The sequence below is a fragment of the Ipomoea triloba genome, chromosome 9, assembly GCF_003576645.1.
Source record: "Ipomoea triloba cultivar NCNSP0323 chromosome 9, ASM357664v1".
NCBI lineage: Eukaryota > Viridiplantae > Streptophyta > Magnoliopsida > Solanales > Convolvulaceae > Ipomoea > Ipomoea triloba.
In genome coordinates this window covers 25,828,526-25,850,113 of record NC_044924.1, presented here as the reverse complement: position 1 = coordinate 25,850,113, position 21,588 = coordinate 25,828,526, and the positions used below count along the sequence as shown (strand labels likewise).

Below are 21,588 nucleotides of genomic sequence, written 5' to 3'. Positions count from 1 at the left end.
TATCTTAAAAATAAAAATTAAGGTACATTACTAAAAGTATAATTGATAAATAATTGTTATGCCGCGATGCACGGAATGGGTTTGTTATAATATATTTGGATCGATAAATTATTTATAATTGTTATGCCGCAGATGCACGGAATGGGTTTGTTATAATATATTTGGATCGATAAATTATTTTATATAGGGCAATTGAAGATATGTATGGGTTTGTTATAATATATTTGGATCGATTATGTTTTCTGATGCGTGTATTTTCTTAAAAATTAAGCTACATTACTAAAAGTATAATTGACTAATAATTATTATGATAACTAGTATTTTCACCCGTGCGATGCACAGAATGAATTTGTTATAATATATTAAGAATATTTGGATCGATATATAATTATATAAATTATAACATCAAATATTATATAGTGCAATTGAAGATATATTTTGGATCAATTATGTTTTCTGATGTTATCCTTGTTTGAATTCCAGCAAATAATTGCTTAATTAGTAGCTAATGTATATATGTACACATGCTGTGCTGGAGCTTTAGAGATTTTATATATCATTGTTTAAGATTTTTATAAATTGGGCAAATATGTCCATTCTCTAGTAACTCAGTTATAGGAATCAATTGGTATTCTAACTCATATGTATGGAAGATATATTTTTGTCTAGATATATACTAATTTTTCCATCTTGGAAAAAAACATAATATCACCGGTTGTATTTACACATTATTGAAAACCTCTTTGTAGACAACATTGGTAGTAGCAACACAATCATGTCCATCATCGTCTATAACTAATTAACACTTTTATGCTATCAGGATGGGTGACTCGGTACAAAGCCATGTACAATTGACGTGATTAAAAACTTTTTTTCAGCAATAACCCAACGTGGGTTAGTGTTCGACCCTGGCTTTTGTTGATAGTCATAGCATATGTAAGCATCAATGAGAATTATTTATGCTAGAACTTGAAGGGCAATCTCGTATCAGAAAGAGTGAGAGACATTCGAGGATAAGAACTTTGGTTCCTTCATGTGTCTCATTAACTATTTTTGCTTCAACAATGTGATCTGTTAATCTTGTGATGATGAGTCGCATACCTTTATAAAGACCAAGAGAATGGTCTATCTTCCGCAATAACATAACAGGTGCACCGACATTTAATTAAAGTCAATGAATGATTAAGAAAATCATACAATCTCAAACTATTTAAGAATTTAGGAGTGTGTACTGCTAATAGGTTTTCATCGTCTGGTTCTCCCTTACACAACGAGTTACAACTTAAATATGTTCGTCCTTTTGCAATATTCATGTCACGCATGTACTGATTAATTTGATCAACGACATCTAAAGTTGGCGAGCGGATCACTGACTTTCCAGCTGCGACTCATCAAGCATGTCATATATTGAGTTTGAAATTTTAAAAAATCACTTTTAATGTAATCAAAGCATTGAGTCATAACAATATTGACACTGAAATTTTAATTTTATAATCTACATGTATATATTCTGTGATTTTTTCCATAAAATTAGTTTTGATAGTCAAGCTGTAAAACATATTGATTTTACCAATAGGTTCGAACCCCATCTCAACATATCGAATGCCTCACTTGTAGTTTCTTTCTTGAGTTTCTATTTGTTCAATAGGTTCCCCGGTAACATTTTAAAGGAATTAAATTGTTCCACGACAACGCTTAACTTATTCTCCCTTATTTCCTCAATTTCGAAGAGAATAAATAGTAAAGATGAAGACAATGACAATGTTACTCAAAAGAGAATTAAAAACACTTAGAAAACTTCAAATTAAAAGTAGTATTTATTTAGACTATCATTTTTAGACCAAATATTTAGACTATCATTTTTAGACTAAATATTTAGACTATCGATTTTACAAGGTTGCAAACATTTATTTTAGTAATAATTATAATGAATTTTCTATATTATCTTGGATTCATATGCTTTGAGTTAGATATTTAAATAAAAAAATTTGACATTCAATTACCCATGTATAAACTTCTCCTATATAATCTTGCATTGATATACTTTCAAATATTTATTTAAATATAAACATTGGGCATTAACTCATTCGCGCAATGCGCGTATAAAACTAGTTTACTAAATAAAAGGTAAATGAAATCAAATTCATGTACTTCATATTATATTACTATAATATAATATCTACATATATCATTACAATTAAAGATATAAGAATATATATGGTGGATGTAAGTGCATAGTAACAATAATTGAAAAAAATAACAAAATTTATAACAATAGAGACATTTTTGTACAAAAAATTGTATAGTACAACTTGTATAGCTTTTTTTTTTTTTTTTTTTTTTTTTTTTGAATACGCAACTTTTATAGCTTAACGTATTAAAAAATGTAATAGAAACATAGACATAAATGAATGGTATCCTTCATTTACAATTATTATATTTTTATTTTAGATAGATTTAGATAAAGCTTAGATATATATATTTCTTCCAAAAAACATATCACATACATACTAATACATGTACACGTAATTGGACTGAATGGTGTCACGGCAGGATAAGACATGGCCGCAAAATGTCAAAATTCCGTTGCCGGGAATCGAACCCGGGTCTCTCGGGTGAGAGCCGAGTATCCTAACCAACTAGACTACAACGGATTGGTGTTAGTTTGCTTTCGGTAATTATATTATATTTTAAACACGAAAGATTGCATTTCATCAACCATGTTAATTTGCTGATTTAGAAACAATTTTTTAAAAGAATTTTCACCCCTATTGGTCTCTCAAAATTTTTTAATCCACCCAATTCAATCCAAAATATTTAAAAATTATCATTTTTGATTTTTTTTTTCCGAAATTCACCACTTTTCACATGAAGTATGTAGGACGTTTGTAGCTAATTTTAGTTGATTCAAAAATTCAAAAGAAAACATAATCAAATTAATATTCAATAATTAAAAGCAAAAATATCACTATAGTCAAAAGACTAAAAGTGGAATGAACCCAATGGAAAAATTACAAGTGTTGAATCAATTAAGCTATGGTTTAACCCAAAGGGGTAGTTTTAAGTGGCACGAGTTTCTTTGTGGGGACGAATTTTGGGATAATTCGGGTTCGATTTCTATAAGTGACAATTTTCCTTGGGCTAGTTCCTTCGCCTTTCGGAGCGAGTGGGGATTAGCCGGATGGACCCGAAACACATCATAGGTTTATACCAAAAAATTAAACTATAGTTTCTCACTAGTTTGAATATTGTTTAAAGGACATTTTTTTAGGTCTCATTTCTTATGGACAAAAAGGAATTAAAGTGGCTACAATAGAGTGTGGATGAAAGCTCTCTTAGCCATCTGCTTGCCTTAGCAACAATATCTAATGGAGTTTATTACACAGTTTTTTAAAAGTCAACAAGGAAAGAGAGGGGAGGAGAGATGAAACAAAGAAAAAGAAAAAAAAAATGAAAGGCTGACAGCAGGCTCATCAGCAGAGGAAGAAAGCAAGAAAAAAAAAAAAGAAGCTATATTTATGCGCCTAGCGGCGCGTGCATTCCACGCGCCAGCTAGGCACGCGGCAGGTGCGGGAAACACGCACCTGCCTTTGCTTTTTAATATTGTTCTCCTTTCATTTTGTCAGCAATGGAACTCACAATTAACCCTTTCTTGCAGAAGTTCAATTCACAAAATAATTCCTTCCCATATCAGTTAGTTGAGTTTTTAGTCTGAAAAAACCAAATATTAACTACAGATTGTGCCAAAGACCTTGTGGTCAAGCAGCACCCAGTGTACACTCCCATGTGGAAGGGAGTGGGTTTGAGCCTCAATGGAGACATCTGTTGACTGGGAGTGGGTTCGAGCCTCAATGAAGACATCTGTTGACTCTTTGTTCGTTAATCACCTATTGTTTTATACTAATTGTCAACTAACATTTGGTTCAACCATAGAAATTAGAATGAATTTTAGAATAATTATTTTGACCTTTTTTTTTTTGTAAAATTAAAAATGAAATTGGATAAAATGTAAATGTCTGACTGTATTGAAAATGTTCAAACTAAATAAATTGAAATTGGAATGAAATATTAATTTAATATTTATAATAGACTCAACAAACACTAAAAAAATGTAGTAATTTTTATTGAGCTTTAAAACCACAAAATCTGAGAGCTAAACCCTGAGATTTAGAGGGGGTATGTAGCATTATCCATTTCAATTCTATGAAAGGGGTAGTTAAATTCTTTTGGAGATGAAATCAATGGTGTAACAGAGAAAAGTATAGATGAACAGGTACTACAATGTAATAGGGTCAATTGTATTCAAAAAAAAAATGGTGTAACCGAGAGGGTTGGAATGCAAGATCATCGTGAAAGTACTAAAAGTAGACGGCCAATTGACAACTAAACTGACGCAAGACCAAATCGGTTACGAAATTAATAGTTGAGGGCTTAATTGGGTAAAATTGATAGTCGATGATAAATTTGGTAGTTGAGTTAATACCCAATATAGTCTTCTACTATAGTGGTTTTACTTAATTTAGTCCTAAGTGACTTTTTGTGCTTAATTTAGTTCTCAACTTTGATGGTTTTACACAATTTAGTCATTTGTTAGGAATTCCGTTTGTTGGTTGTTAATAGTAGGGTTAACATGGTAATTTCCATTCCCTTTATTTTTTGTCAGATTACTCTCCTAATTTCCTCCTTCTTCTACATCAATTAAATTTCCCCTTCTTCTTTGTAACAAGCCCTAAAAATCTAAAGCATATGTAGAACCCAACAATTGTTGATAATAAATTGAAAGCAAACGCAGACCAAACGTGCTGGAAACAAACGCACTGGAAGCTTGTTATGCACTGTTGCACCGAAAGCAAACGCACTGTCAGCACGGTGGCCTGACTTCGTATTCCATCCCACATTCCTTGTCATTCTGATTTCGTCCACTTTATTCATCTTTGTGAAATTCATTTTTCTTTTATGTATTCTCTTTCAATGTTTAATTTTGGCATGTATTTACCCTTCATTTTATTAAAGATCAAGTTGATTAATAATGGCACCCGGTTGCACTCCCATATGGGAGGGGTGAGTTCCAACCTCAGTGGAGGCGATATTGACTCTTTGTACTTCAGTAGATTGAGAAAGTAGTTATGAACAGATATTGCATTGTAACAAAGTTAATAGTACTCAAAAAAGTTGATTAATAATGGGGGAAATTTAATCGATGAAGAAAGAGGGTGAAATTAATTAAGAGAGTAATTTGACAAAAAAAAAAAAGAAGAAGAAGAAGAGAAATTACCATGTTAACCCTATTATTGGCAGCCAACAAACAAAATTCCTAACATAGGACTAAATTGCGTAAAACTATCAAAGTCAAGGACTAAATTAAACACAAAAAGTCATTTAGAACTAAATTGAGTAAAACAACTATAGTCGATGACTATATTGGGTATTAACTCTTTGGTAATTACATCATAGTCGAGAGACCAAATCAATCATCTATTCCTTATTATATATGCAATTCTGCTATGTAATGACACTTTATTTCATGCAAATTGCATATTATAATTTTCATATAAAGTACTACATTTATACTATAAAATATTATATATAAGCCTTTAAAGTATTGATGATATATGCATTTATGTTATGACATTTTTTTATTCCTTGCAAAAATGTGTATTACATAATGCTATAAATTATTATATATAAGACTTAAAGTATTGATTATATATGCAATTATGTTATACTATTATTTCATTTTATACAATTTTTTATTAGAATTGTGCTATACAGTACTAGTGGTAAACCAGTCTAATATCACCAACAAGATCTTGGAGTTAGGCCTCCACCTACTAGAGTTTGTATCCTTGGAGTCCCTAAGTTAGATATTATGCTCCCCAAGTTGATCAAAATGGGGAGATGAATCTCCTTGTGCGTAGAGTCAACGACAGAGATTGACTGAGAGGTTGTTTAATGACTCACAATTTACATCCCTAGCAATTTTTGAGTAGGTATTTTGAAAGTTTAGGATTAGTAGATGACTTGCTTAGAACATAATGAATAAAAATGCTTTTATTTTATTTTTTATTTTTTAAAATTTTTTGGGTTAAAGTATGGTAAAAATAAGAAAAAGAAGTAACTGTAGTTAAGGTAAAAAATACACACAGACAGGCACACACCGGGAATTTACTCTTCTTTAAGCCCTAGCCCGCCACTGCAAGTCTCAAAGAAGAAACCACCGGGACTGGCGCCGCCACCGCTCCTCTGACACGGTCGCTCGTCTTGCTTTTGGCGAGTTGTTACCTTCAGATACGCTAACTGTATTTTGCCTTCCGAGACTCAGGCAACGGCGAGCTCCCGTTCGCCACTCATCCGACTCGTTGAGCTCGAACACCTAGTCGGCAGAGCTAAAGGCGAGTTGCGATCACTCAACCAGAACTACTACTTCGCCCTCGCGAAATAGCACTTCGAATCTGCCATTGCTGATCACTAGTCTGTGAGTCAAGACTCATATTCACTCGTATATATTTTTGTTTAATTGATCAGTTATATTTTTCTCCTAAAGTTTGAGTTGATTTTTGCTTCTTTTTTTTGTTCGTAGCCGTATAGTATCAGTTGTGAATTCTTATGGCTAAAGTAAAAAATCAATCAAATTATTTATTTATTTGTTAATTTTTGTAGGATTAGCTAGCACATGTTGAAAATGTAGTATTTCGTAGAAGCTGTAGGACCATTTTAAGTTTTTTTATTAATCATTTTCTCCTGCTGAAGTTTATTATTTATTATTTTTTTTCTTGTTGGGTTTTATTTTCTCTGTGGCTATACTTCACAGTTTCAAATGATTCTTGGTGTTATAGATTACAATTTGTCTAGAAACTTTCTGAAGTTGTGAACTCCACTCATGTTTCTCAGTCTAGTAATCAGCTGCTATGGAACTCAAAATCCTATTTTCCTCTGATAGTCCTCCGCTGGCTGTCTTTGTTGCTGCAAAAATTGCGGGTGTTGCTTTTTCCGCAGATGCAACTCTCAGCACTGGTTCTCCACCCACAGTTCTACTACCTAATGGGTAACCCAGCTTCTGCTTATTCACCTATTGACATTATATGCCATGTTTTTCAGAGTAAATTTTCATGTATATTTCTGTATATTTATATCTGAATATTCTAATAAAAATTGATTAAATTAGATAAGATAGCAATTATGGCTGTTAGTGTGCATTATGTTTATGATTTTGCATTGTAGAAGTACTAATCTTTCTGTTGTGTGTTCCTCTTTCTATTTCTTGTGATTGTAAATTGATGTCTGGTTGTTCATGTGACCTTGGTTACAATGATGAAGCAATTATCTCCTTTTGTTTTTTCTTCAACAAAGATTTGTGCAATGTACTTGTTGCTTCATTTTCGAGAAGTTAATCTAATACTCTAATTATGTATGTTTATCATGAAGACCCTATATTGTAAGTACTTGCTGGCTTGGGATCAACATAAAATTCTCTTCCCTTGGAAGGGGCTGTCTCTTGTTAAAAACCTGTACCCTAGAACTCTAGAAGTAAAGATTTATAAGTTTCCTTGAACCTGGTCTTTTTTTGATTAGTTATTTCCTTGAACAAGCTATTGATCAGACAAACTGGTCAAGTTTTTGGGTGTAAACTTTAGAGCTTGGACTCCAGAAACAAAAATTTCTACACCCTTGATTTGATATATTAGCCCAACATAAACCATGGTATTCCGAAGGTCACTACTGAGTGTTACTCTGATTTCCAAAGAATTTTCAGTGCATGGATTCTTCATTTATAATATAAAATGATCCCAAAATTTGTAAATTTTCTTCTTCTAAAGTTGTACAAATTAGATGAACTGCACATCACTAAAAGTAATTGCTTGACTATGCTTCTACGCAAGTGACTTGTGTATGAAGCAAAGATTGTTAAGCTAACATAGGACTTATGAACATAAGTTAAAAAAACCCAAAATGAAATATATTAGATTTGGATCTATGATATTAACATATTTTAGGTGTTGTGAGTTTGTGACTCATCATAATTTTGCTTATACCTTTATGTATGTAACATAGTATTCATAGGTTTATCAGTCTGCTAATGATAAAGGAATGGCACAAACCTATTGGCCTGTTTACTAATGGGAGAATTTTTCTATTTTTCTGGAAAATTGGAGAATTTGAGAATAAAAAACATGTTTACTAGCACAATTTTCCATTTTAAAAATTGAAAACATTTCCCAATTTTTTAGAAAACTAGAGAGCTTTTAGAAACTGTTTTCTAAATGGAATATAGAATCTCTATCATCTATTTGGCTATATATCACTATAACCATATTCTCACCATTATCTACTTACATATTTATTCATTACTATGATTACATTTATTATCATATTTTTTTTACTTATCAACATCTTCTATTTTTTCTACTTGCATTTACTTATATAAACATAATTTATTTGCTTGTGCTTAAAGCTAGACACTATTCACATTATCACAATTAAAACTTGAACTCTACACCATGTTTTAGATTTTGATTGAACTCAATAGATCATTGGTTCGGTGTATACGGATATAAATTTGGTTCGGATTTCAAATGTAAAAATCTTTTATACATACATATATATATATATATATATATATATATATATATATATATATATATATATATATATATATATATATATATAAAACATATTTTTAGTTTTCTTATATACGGATATAAATTTAGTTCGGATATGAAATTTAAAAATCTTACATATATTAAACTTAAAAGTATTAGTTATATCTATTCCATTTATTAAACCAAACATAACCAAAAATATTTTAAATATAAGGTCTAAAAATCATTTGAAATTAAACTTGTGTTAATTTATAAGTTAGTCTATTTTTTTTTTTTTAAAATGAGTGTTAGTAAACAAGTTTTCTAAATAGAAAATTGAAAATAGAGCACACAGAATGAAAACTAAAATACTACGTATTAGAAAACAGAAACAGAGAACAATTTCCTGAAGTAACTATTATGTAATGATTTAAGTTGCAAGGAATGTTTGTTCTCTTAAGTTTTATTTGATGTGTTGCAAGGATTTAATACCATTTTTGGTCTCTTCTATAATGACATTTCCACTTTTGGTTATCGATTTTTAATTCAACCACGTTTGGTTTCTCAGATCAACCAAATTTAGTCCAAAATGTCCAGAACTCATTTGAAGAAGTATGAATTTTGGTAAAAGTGTGGCCATTTTAGACATTTTGGACGAAACTTGGTCAATTTGTAATTTGTAAAATTCAAGGGACCAAATGCAATCAAAGTGAAAGTGGAAATGCTGCAATAGCTGTGGGATCAGAGATGGTATTATAGCTGTTGCAAGCATCCTTGGACCTTGAATTCGAAGTGTGTGAAGCCTTAACTAAGGGGAAAGAAATTAAATCATAACTAAAACCAGTTGCTTGACTATTCATCTACGTGAGTGAATGCACAGATGGGATTGTGTATGATACTTATTGATACTAAGGTTATTGTGCTGCCATAGGACTTGTGATCATGTTTATATATATATATATGAAATTGTGATAGTAATAGACCTGAAAATCTGTATTACAGCACTTAGCCTTTTTAGGTATCAATTACCTATAAAAAGGCATATTTGAGGTCTCATATCATGATTCGATTTATGACAACTTTTGGGTAAGATAACATCTTTAAGCTCAATAGTCCCTGCAAGTGATAAATAAATTATACAGACCTATAATTTCCTTGGACTTTTCTTGTTTGCATTCCATATGCTAACTAAGAGTAATGCACAGATCAAAGTTGCGGNTATATATATATATATATATATATATATATATATATATATATATATATATATATATATATATATATATATATATATATAAAACATATTTTTAGTTTTCTTATATACGGATATAAATTTAGTTCGGATATGAAATTTAAAAATCTTACATATATTAAACTTAAAAGTATTAGTTATATCTATTCCATTTATTAAACCAAACATAACCAAAAATATTTTAAATATAAGGTCTAAAAATCATTTGAAATTAAACTTGTGTTAATTTATAAGTTAGTCTATTTTTTTTTTTTTAAAATGAGTGTTAGTAAACAAGTTTTCTAAATAGAAAATTGAAAATAGAGCACACAGAATGAAAACTAAAATACTACGTATTAGAAAACAGAAACAGAGAACAATTTCCTGAAGTAACTATTATGTAATGATTTAAGTTGCAAGGAATGTTTGTTCTCTTAAGTTTTATTTGATGTGTTGCAAGGATTTAATACCATTTTTGGTCTCTTCTATAATGACATTTCCACTTTTGGTTATCGATTTTTAATTCAACCACGTTTGGTTTCTCAGATCAACCAAATTTAGTCCAAAATGTCCAGAACTCATTTGAAGAAGTATGAATTTTGGTAAAAGTGTGGCCATTTTAGACATTTTGGACGAAACTTGGTCAATTTGTAATTTGTAAAATTCAAGGGACCAAATGCAATCAAAGTGAAAGTGGAAATGCTGCAATAGCTGTGGGATCAGAGATGGTATTATAGCTGTTGCAAGCATCCTTGGACCTTGAATTCGAAGTGTGTGAAGCCTTAACTAAGGGGAAAGAAATTAAATCATAACTAAAACCAGTTGCTTGACTATTCATCTACGTGAGTGAATGCACAGATGGGATTGTGTATGATACTTATTGATACTAAGGTTATTGTGCTGCCATAGGACTTGTGATCATGTTTATATATATATATATGAAATTGTGATAGTAATAGACCTGAAAATCTGTATTACAGCACTTAGCCTTTTTAGGTATCAATTACCTATAAAAAGGCATATTTGAGGTCTCATATCATGATTCGATTTATGACAACTTTTGGGTAAGATAACATCTTTAAGCTCAATAGTCCCTGCAAGTGATAAATAAATTATACAGACCTATAATTTCCTTGGACTTTTCTTGTTTGCATTCCATATGCTAACTAAGAGTAATGCACAGATCAAAGTTGCGGGGAACTTTTGTTCTGTTAAGGTATATTGGCCGTGTAGAAAGCACTCCTGGATTATACCAGCGGGATTCGTTTGAGTCTAGTCAGGTGCACTATCCAATTTTTTTCCATTCAATATATTTTGGAATTTTTAAAATAATGTTTTTTTGGTATCCAGGCACTGTACTTTACCTTTCTGCTTTTGTTGTAATATTTCCATCCTTTTTTTTTTTTTTGGTTATAGATAGACGAATGGCTGGAGTATGCCCCTACTTTTGCATCTGGCTCTGAATTTCAGGGAGCATGCGATTATGTGGACCAATTTCTGATGCAGCACACATTTTTGGTTGGGAATAGTCTTTCAATTGCAGATATTGCTGTCTGGTCTGGTCTTGCAGGTAAATGTGTGCACTTGTACTATAATTATGCATGGATAGTATTCAGGAATTATTTTTAGGTGTTTTCCTGACCTACCTGATTGCTAGATCAAACTGGTACTATATTTACATTTGTAAATCAGCCTGCCTTGGCACTAAGTCAAACTGCTCTTGGCAAAATTCGTAGTTAGCCATGCTAAGATAATATAGTTGGATTGCTTAGAAGTAAAGGAATGTATGTGTAATATAAGACATGGAAATCAGAGCTTGCCTCTATTTATGTATTTTATTTATTTATTTATTTATTTATTTATTTTTCTTGTCCTTATATCAACTTGATTGATCAGTCTAAAGTCCTCTTTCCACTTCTTTGCTTTCAATTTTGTTTCTTTTTATCGGGAATGGTTAGCTAGTCACCAGAAAGCTCAAGCTAACAACTGAACTACAGCCAAGCTCTGAAGCTCCTTACCCTTTTCCCATAGCCATTATCAATTGCAAGTTATCTACGTAAACCGGCTTCACAATCTTAGTCTTAAGTGCTCCTCTATATTCACTTTGATCAATATATAGGAATCCAATCATTGCAGGAGCTGGACAGAGATGGGAAAGTCTTAGAAGATCAAAGAAATACCAAAATCTGGTTAGGTGGTTCAACTCAATATTTGTAGCATATGAAGCTGTTCTTGGTGAAGTCATCACAACATATATAGGGAAAAAGGGCTCCACAAAGGCAGCAACCAAAGTAAATGAGCAGAAAGTTTCAAATGCTAATCCTTCTGCTTCTACATTTGAGGTAGATCTTCCAGATGCTGAGGTTGGCAAGGTACGGTTGCGGTTTGCACCTGAGCCAAGTGGATTTCTTCATATTGGTCACTCTAAAGCTGCACTTCTAAACCAGTATTTTGCTGAGCGGTATAAAGGTGATGTCATTTTGCGCTTTGATGATACTAATCCAGACAAAGAAAGTAATGAGTTCGTGGATAATCTTTTGAAAGATGTTGAGACTTTGGGGATTAAATACAAAGCTGTAACATACACATCAGACTACTTTCCTCAGTTGATGGAGATGGCTGAAAAATTGATTCTAGAGGGGAAAGCATATGTTGATGATACACCACGAGAACAGATGAAGGAGGAAAGAATGAATGGTATAGAATCAAAGTGTAGGAACAACACTGTTGAGGAAAATTTGGCATTATGGAAGGAAATGATTGCTGGTTCTGAGAGGGGTAAGATGTGCTGTCTAAGAGGGAAGTTGGATATGCAGGATCCTAACAAGTCACTTAGAGATCCAGTATATTACCGCTGCAATGACACTGCACACCATAGGATTGGTTCCAAATATAAACTGTACCCTACTTATGATTTTGCTTGCCCCTTTGTTGATGCCACTGAAGGCATTACACATGCACTTAGGTCCAGTGAGTACCATGATCGCAATGATCAGTACTACCGGATACAGACCGATATGGGGTTCCAAAAAGTTCACATATATGAGTTCAGTCGGCTGAACCTGGTCTATACACTACTTAGTAAGCGGAAGCTGCTGTGGTTTGTTAAAAATGGACTGGTCGAAGGGTGGGATGATCCACGCTTTCCTACTGTGCAAGGAATTGTGCGCAGAGGGCTGAAGATTGAGGCTTTGATACAGTTCATTCTTGAACAAGTAAGATACTTAGATTTCTACTTTAGATTGACTTTACATAAATGCAGTAAGGAATTGTCCATTGTCATGATGGTTTTGAGTTGGCCTATCATTTATTTTTTTCAAAACTATTTTTCCCTTCCTAACAATTTTGGGAGGCAGATGAAGTAACTTGTTCTGTCTATATACATGCTTGATAATTTTGTATATCTGGTAAATCATAAATGTCCTCTAGAATTTGTTATTACATGTAAGTGATACGTCATAACAATCACAAATTGTAGATTTGTGTCTTGAAACTTAATATAGATTCTACCTGATTGTTAGGGAGCCTCAAAGAATCTGAATCTCATGGAGTGGGACAAGCTGTGGGCCATTAATAAGAAGATAATTGATCCTGTGTGTCCCCGGCACACTGCTGTGATAGCAGAAAGACGTGTCTTATTGACTTTAAGTAATGGGCCAGAAGATCCATTTACACGTACCATACCAAAGCACAAGAAATATGAAGGTGCTGGGGTTAAGGTAACCACTTACTCGAAAAGAGTTTGGATTGACTATGCCGATGCGGAGTTGATTTCTGTTGATGAAGAAGTCACTTTAATGGATTGGGGTAATGCTATTGTAAAGAGTATAGAAAAAGATGAGCAGGGGAAAGTTGTAAATTTGACTGGGGTACTGCATCTTGAAGGCTCTGTGAAGACTACCAAATTGAAGCTCACCTGGCTTCCTCATACAAATGAACTTGTGAAGCTCTCTTTGGTTGATTTTGACTATTTAATCACCAAAAAGAAGGTATGACACATACATTTCAGACAAGGGATAATCGGATAACTAGGTGTTATTCATGTGTTTGTTTTTGATTTGGTTACTGAACTTGCTCACATTTGCCTTGACAATCTAAGTGTGATACCTTTGACGGTCGAGGCCACTAAACGTCATTTTTCTAAATGTTTCTGCTGTGAAGTTATTCTTTTATTAGATCATTCCATCAGAATCTATCTTAGATATTAAAAAAAAATCTATTGAAAATTTTTGTTTAGGTTTGGGAGAAGAGACTTCATTTTCATAAGCTACAAGTAGGGAAAAAAATATTTCAACTAGTTAAATACCTGTGCTATACATGATTCCACCTTTTGGGAACTTCTGGAGCTATCAATGAGACGAGGAACTAGATTTTACTTTGGGTATAGATGATGGCTGTAATGTATAGAGTTTTTGTAATCTGTGTGGCCTTTATTTTGGGGATGGGTCACTTAGCCACGGTGACCGGTGAGTGGCCTCAAAACAATGTTTTAGTTGAGAGAAGAGTGTCTTTCCTTGTTACTTTGACAAGTACATGTGCTCTTTTGCAGCTTGAGGAAAATGAAGATTTCGTTGACGTCGTCAACCCCTGCACAAAAAAGGAGACTTGTGCGTTTGGGGATGCAAACATGAGAGACTTGAAGAGAGGTGATATATTGCAGGTGGAGAGAAAAGGCTACTTCAGATGCGACGTTCCCTTTGTCAGGACAACAGAGCCAATTGTTCTCTTTGCCATTCCAGATGGAAAACAGCAACCTGTAATGAGGTTTGCAGCATCAGATGCCAAACACCAATGAATTACTGGTGCCAGCTACGTTGAATGTATGAAGACAAAAGGAGATTCATCAACTTGGAATTTTGTTGTTTCTAGAAATGCACAAGCATGCGAATTCACTAATTTACCAATTAATGATTTCAAGTTTGAGTAATTCTTCTTGTTGATCTGAGTCTCCATATCTGTGTTAATTTTGATACATTTTGTTGACAGAAAGAAGGGGGATGCATTATGTATTGACCATTTTTGCTTGATTAGTTTCATACAATTCCTAAATGTATACCTTGTATGCTATTTGGCTTTGTTTTTATTTCTTAGGCCATAGTTAGCTTATCAATTAATTTTGACTTATTTGATCACTATTAGTTGTTTGATTTGGTTAAACAATAAATATAATTAGTTTTTTGTAACAGTTTATTTCTTCAAGACGCTAAACAATTTTTTCGATGAGCTTTTTGAGAAAGTTATTTTTTGCATGTAATTAGCTAATAATTAATTGAGAAAATTGTCATTTTGGTCCAATGACTATTGTAGTGGTGTTAATTGCTATCCGCGACTTTTAAAAATGTTAATTCCGTACCTTGACTATGCATTTTTTTTCAATTTTGGTCACGCCGGCTAAATTTCCGGCCAAATGTGACCGGAAAAAAAATTAAATCTCATTTTATTCTGAATTGAAAGGGGCAAAATAGTCTTTCTTGACCCTCTCTTCTCCGAACACCGATGAAGTGGCGTCGGACGGTGCTTATGATGCCGTGGCTCGGCAGTTCCGGGGGCCTAAAGCCAAGACTAACTTCCCCTTGTCGTTGGAGAACCATAGCCTCAGTCACAGCAGCACTGTGGAGAGCTCCGGGAGTGAGACCGGAGCTCACGCCGGCGATGGCGATTCTGCAGAACAGCCAACCGGTTTTGCTGTTTGACACCGTGTGGCGACTTGGCGTGGTGACCCAGCAAATGCGCCGCAGTAGGCGCCACCGCCCACAGCGACTCCGACTCATCCTTCGTGGTGGACGAGAGCCATTTCGACGACGGGCTTGCCAAGAAAGACCTGAATTTCGATCTTAACCTGGCTCCACCCATGAAATCTTAACGAAGAAAATGATTTTTGTGAATCTAATTACTCATTTTCCTGTATATAACTCTAGATTCGGATGCACCGTCCGACGCCGCGCCGCTTCATCGGTGTTCGGAGAAGAGAGGGTCAAGAAAGACTATTTTGTCCCTTTCAATTCAGGATAAAATGAGATTTAATTTTTTCCGGTCACATTTGGCCGGAAATTTGGCCGGCGGGACCAAAATTGAGGAAAAATGCATAGTCAAGGTACGGAATTAACATTTTTTAAAGTCGCGGATAGCAATTAACACTACTACAATAGTCATTGGATCAAAATGGCAATTTTCTCTAATTAATTTACAAAACAACTTTCTACAATTAGTTAATGCTATTAATTAGTTAAATTTACTAACTCAATTAGTTAATAGCTATCAGTTAATAACTATTTACCAATGTTGGTATCTTTGAATCCATTATTTCCTTAAGAGTGCAGTGGATTATGTTCACTAATTATGCTCATTTCAAATTTGCCTTGTATGAGACTTAAAAACTTTTTATAGAGCTTTGGATTTGAAGACAAAAGATGACGAGCCCAAGTAGATTTGCATTAGAAGAATATGACTATTGATAGGGAATATTCTTCGAGTTTGACCTCTATATACGTTCTATGCCCTTGTTTTGTAGTTGGGGCAGGGTCAAACGGTTCGGGTCAAGGTTGGTTAGTCAATACTTTGGGCCTATAAAGGCCATTGACTCACAAAGTCACAATTGAAAGGGGGGCTTTTCCACTCTTTCTCTTGACTCTCTTCCCTCTACCACATTCTCTCTACAACACTCTCAAGAGAACACTCACATTTTTCTCCCGCTTTCTCTACAAATTAACATTGAATAAGATGAGGCTCTTTGGAGCCAATTGCTCGCTCTTTCTTCATATATTCATGCATACAAGTACAATAGTGAATACTTAGCTACAATTTTTACTATCAACCATCATCTTCAATTCAGAATAAAGTTTTGTCTACCATGCCCTTGACAAAAATTAAACCTTTTTGAACTAAAAGAAGTAGACATAATGCCATACCATGCCCTTGTTGCTTATTTAGACTATACAATATTTTTTTAAGACATCAGTCTTATGTTTTGTAGTGCCTTAGAAGATGAAGGAATAAAATTCAATTCGGTTCTATCCACATATAGGAAATTCAATTCGGTTCTATGCACATATAGGATTTTGTATTGCTAGCAAGGTCTGACTTGGAGTTGTAGGCATATATATATATCAATAAGCTCTCGAAATTTTTCTTCTCAAATTTCTCTTAATGTGCACTCCTCTCTCAATCTTTTGTTTTTTTGCCTTGGGATTGTCCAATTCCTTAGTAAGACTATTGAAGTGTTTTAGTTCTTTAGTCATACAAGAATTGGTACCAACTAGGGGTGGGCATTTCGGTTTTCGGTTCAGTTTTTCGGTTTTAAAAAAAAACTAAACCATTCGGTTTAACATTAGAGTTCGGTTCGGTTTCGGTTCGGTTTGAAACGGTTTGGTTTCGGTTCGGATTTAATTCGGTTCGGTTTACGGCCCCCGAATTTCAATATTTCCTACACGACAATGCGACCGGGGGCGCCGCGACTTAACGGGACACCGTAATAACTATGTATGAAACACCACATAACCCAAATCCAAAGTCTAATATCTAAATATTAAATACCAACATAACAAATTAATAATTCAAACAAATTAAAATAAAAAATAAAACTAATGCTGAAAAATAAATTTAAAAAATTAAATGAACAATGTTACAATGTAATATGGCCAGTTGTATTCAAAAAACTAATAATAAATAAAAAATAAAAATGGAACTAATATTCCAAAACTGGAATTCCAGTTTACTGGAATGAATTTCCAAAACAGAAATTTCATTCCAGTAAACTGGACGAATGAAATCAATGAATTTGGCAAAATTCATTCCACTGAATGAATTTATTCATTCCACTGGAATGAATTTAGGATATATATATATATATATATATATAATTTAATTTAATATATAATATATATTTATATATATTTATTATATATAATATATATTTATTATTATTATTAAAACCTAATAAAGTTCGGTTCGGTTCGGTTTTTTACTAAACCGTTCGGTTTGGTTCGGTTTTTAACCGAACCGTTCGATTTACAAGAATCCCGGACTATTCGATTTTGTATTACTAGTTCGGTTCGGTTCGGTTCGGCTCGGTTCGGTTCGGTTCGGATAAACCGAACCGAAATGCCCACCCCTAGTACCAACCATTTAATTAGAAATTTTTGGCTTTTAGAGATTTGTGCTCCTTTTGGATTGTATTGAATTTTCTTAACATTACTAAGAATGTATCACGGCGAGTCCCAGAAGAAGCATTAGTTGAATTGTAACTGGAAGAAGCATAAGTTACCTCTTCTTGTTCATTTACCATGAGGTATTTGGAGCTAATCTCCTCTATCTACCTAATCTCTGCATTGTGTATGGTAAATTTTCTTATCCCCAGATTTGCCAACGAGTTAGAGGATCCATTCTCCAATAGTAAGCACATTAATGCTTCATCCTCTAAATGTGACGAGGAACTTGAACTTGAGGAGTCACTAGTGTGTGAGCTCTCAAGTTCCTTGTTCTTTAATCATAAGCGCTTTCTTTTGCTCTTTTTTTTTTTTTTTTTTTGAAAACTTTCTTTTGCTCTTTCTTACCATCTTTCTTTCGATCCGATCTTTCTAATCTTCTTCTCAGATTTGCCTTCTTCAACCATATAAATACATTCATGTAGTTGTAACAAAGACGTTCAGTAGTATCTTCCGAATTTTTAGATTTTCTTACCTTTCCATCCGAAGATGATCTATGTCGTTTTGAGCTTCTTTCTAGTTTAGCTTGGTTGGGTTTAAGAAATTTTTTGAATTTCCTAAGCAATAATGCCATCTTTTCTTTTGTTCCTTATTTTTGGATGTTGACGACTTTGCAGAGGATTCAGATGTAGACAATTCAACATCTCGAATGCCTCATTTGCAGTCTCTTTCTTGTCTAGTCTCATAAGGTCAAATTCATGACTCTTAAGATCCAAGAACAAGGATTATGTTGGAGTATAGGCAAACTCCTTGTGTGCGAATCATGTGAAACTTTATTGTTGAGTTTTTGTTGACGGATTTCCTTTTTCAAAATAGATAACTCACCCAAATTGTTAATAAATTGAGTTTCTATTTGTTCAATAGGTTCCCCCGGTAACATTTTAAAGGAATTAAATTGTTCCACGACAACGCTTAACTTATTCTCCCATATTTCCTCAATTTCGATGGGGAGTTCAATCAGCTTGTCTTAGAAATCCTTTACCGAGTTGGTGTAGCCTTTCATCTTTTCATAAGCTGACTTACTTAGCGTTTGCATAATATGGTTGTCGAGGCATTTTAATATGTGATCATCATTTGTCCATTCTTTTATTGGTTAGTCGACATATATAGTCAGAATGAAAAATGTCTAGATCTATTGATTGTGGTGCAATGTTCACCTTTCAAATACAGATGGGTTTATGTTGAACTACAGACCACATGCGACTGTGTAGTGTGCAAGGTGGATCTACATGCGAGTATTCCATTCATTAAACTCAACTTATGAATATTTAGGGATCAAACTTGATATTTTTGAAACTATTTTAAAAATTAACTACAAAAGAAGAATGAACTTTTTGAAAATGAAAAGATCCGTTGAGTCGATAAGCTTAGTTGGTCATGCGAGCAACCGGTCAGACACCAATTGTTGGTCTTGTGCAAGCAGAAGTTTATTGAAAGAATAGGGAGTGGGGTTGAATTGAATAGTCTTTTTACAATGTTTTGATAAAATAAATGTATTAAGAGTTTACGCAGTGAATGTCTTAAGCTGACCAAATTTGATTTGTAGCTTGTTTGAATGGTTTGGAAAGATATAAAAGTGTCTGTGTGTGTTTGGGTTCGATCAAATAGTTAAAGTAAATGAGTAATAGAGAAAGAAATTGAGATGGTATTTTTATAGTCGTTCAAGAATTCTCTATTCCACTGTTGTCCTTAATTAGCACATGGGGTTTTCACTAGTATTGTGCAAATACATGTGAAAAGTAGCTTTTTATGCTAGTTGCAAACCAAGACATGTAGGTTACTTGCTTAATTCCTTAAAATCATTAGAACAACATTCTTCACAAAAATGCATGTTCTTCACTATCAGATCTTAATATCTCCATATGTAATTCTGATCTTCTGGTAGACCTCAAATTTGCTGTCTTAATAGGATTTGCCGTACTTGACTTAGATAGTTCTTTTGATTTTAGTGGCTATAAAATGATCAGAAATCTATCAGAGGTCCTAAACACGTACAAGTCTGCTAGAAAGATCTTTCGTACAATTTATCATAATATGTTGGAATCAATTATTATAAGATTTGTTGGATGCCTTTTGCCAAAGATGAACTCTACTGCTCAATAATCCACTAAACATGGAATTTTCAGGTGTAGATGTGTTTAACTAATATGGAGCAACTAAGTCTAGTCCTATTTTGGCCTTTACATGAGTCATATAAAAAACAAAATACACGAAAAAATTTGGGGACTCTGAACACAATTTTAAAAGAGTTAGCATCATCATAATCGAACACATACACAGACGCAAACACACACACACACACATATGCAAAGACACGGACACACGCATGCGCGCGCGCGCACACACACATATAATCTGGTTTGTATGAGAATCACTTCCAAGTGAGAACATGTGGTCTAATCTTTTGTGTTTGTTTGTTTTTTTTTTTTTATAATTTTTTATTTGGATGGCTTAGATTTGATTATATATATATATATATATAGTTCAAATGCGGCGGCGAGTTCTGGTGCGGTCATGCGGCCTAATCTGCACCGTCTAATTTCATTAATCCTACTGAAATTCGCGTATGTTTAAGTGAGGTTATTATGGCAATTTTAGTATTTACTAGCTATTGCCCCGTGCGATGCACGGACTAATATTATATAAATTAAAATGAAGTGTTGGTGTAAAAAGAGAATAAGAACAAACAAATTTCTTTTTTTAGAATGGTGCATTTTAGTACATAGTGTGGTGCGTTTGAATACATGTTGTGGTGCGTTTTATTACGTATGTTGTTGCATTAACTGTGCTGTGGAATAGTGTGTTTTAATCTATCCGCTGGTGCATTTTCATACGTAGAGTGATGTGTAACTGTGTTGTGGAATGGTGTGTTTTAATACTACGTCTGATGCATTTTAATACGTTGAATGATGTGTATTTTAACACGTGTTTCTAATAAGTATGCTGTGGAATGGTGTGTTTTAATCTGTCATCTGGTGCATTTTAATACGTTGAATGGTGTGTATTTTAACATTTGTTTTCTAATAAGTGTAATAGTGCATGTTTATAATCTTGGGATGCAGATTTTTAATAAGTGGAATTGTTCATTTTAACACACGTTGTGGTGCATTTTAATACGTAGAATGGTGCATATTTTAGCACATGTTTTCTAATATGTGTAAATAGTGTATGCTTATAATCTGACATGAGGCACGTCGTGGTACATTTTAATATGTAGAATGATGTGTTTTATTAAGTATATTGATGAATTTTAAGTGAATAGGTGCATTTGGTCTATTGTGTGGAATGATGTGTTTTATCGGTCCTCTGGTGTGTTTTAGTACGTAGAATGGTGTGCTTTGTAACATGTATATATATATATATACATATATATATATATATATATATATATATATATAGTCATGATCAGGTGTGGCCTGATCATTAGGTGTGGCCGTGCAGCCTATTTTCATCCGTTAGATCATATCAACTCATCAAATCAACGTGCAATATATATATATATATATATATATATATATATATATATATATATATATATATATATATATATATATATATATATATATATATATAT

General features: G+C 33.2%; 1 protein-coding gene, 1 non-coding gene and 1 pseudogene across 3 annotated transcripts; 2 read left to right on the top strand and 1 right to left on the bottom strand.

Moving 5' to 3' along the window:
* Nucleotides 1–2,581: 2,581 nt before the first annotated feature.
* Nucleotides 2,582–2,654, bottom strand: TRNAE-CUC. Its single transcript has one exon. It is a non-coding gene; the product is annotated as a tRNA-Glu (tRNA).
* Nucleotides 2,655–6,177: 3,523 nt separating this feature from the next.
* Nucleotides 6,178–14,920, top strand: LOC116029357 (glutamate--tRNA ligase, cytoplasmic-like). 2 transcript variants are annotated; one of them, XM_031271324.1, is made up of 7 exons: nucleotides 6,178–6,475; nucleotides 6,892–7,045; nucleotides 10,994–11,090; nucleotides 11,227–11,380; nucleotides 11,947–13,025; nucleotides 13,332–13,799; nucleotides 14,360–14,920. In XM_031271324.1, the coding sequence occupies exons 2-7, from the start codon at nucleotides 6,909–6,911 to the stop codon at nucleotides 14,603–14,605; spliced, it is 2,181 nt and encodes a 726-aa protein (XP_031127184.1). In that variant the 5' UTR covers nucleotides 6,178–6,475; nucleotides 6,892–6,908; the 3' UTR covers nucleotides 14,606–14,920. The 2 variants fall into 2 exon arrangements, with proteins under 2 accessions (XP_031127184.1, XP_031127185.1); XM_031271325.1 differs by lacking the exons at nucleotides 6,178–6,475; nucleotides 6,892–7,045 and adding an exon at nucleotides 9,548–9,784.
* Nucleotides 14,808–15,673, top strand: LOC116029824 (annotated as a pseudogene).
* Nucleotides 15,674–21,588: the final 5,915 nt, after the last annotated feature.

Excerpts from the sequence above, each read along its gene's own strand:
- LOC116029357 (XM_031271324.1), top strand. The coding sequence starts at position 6,909 with ATGGAACTCAAAATCCTATTTTCCTCTGATAGTCCTCCGCTGGCTGTC. Across the intron at positions 7,046-10,993 it reads ACAGTTCTACTACCTAATGG|ATCAAAGTTGCGGGGAACTT; the intron begins GTAACCCAGCTT and ends AGTAATGCACAG. Across the intron at positions 11,381-11,946 it reads TGTCTGGTCTGGTCTTGCAG|GAGCTGGACAGAGATGGGAA; the intron begins GTAAATGTGTGC and ends CAATCATTGCAG.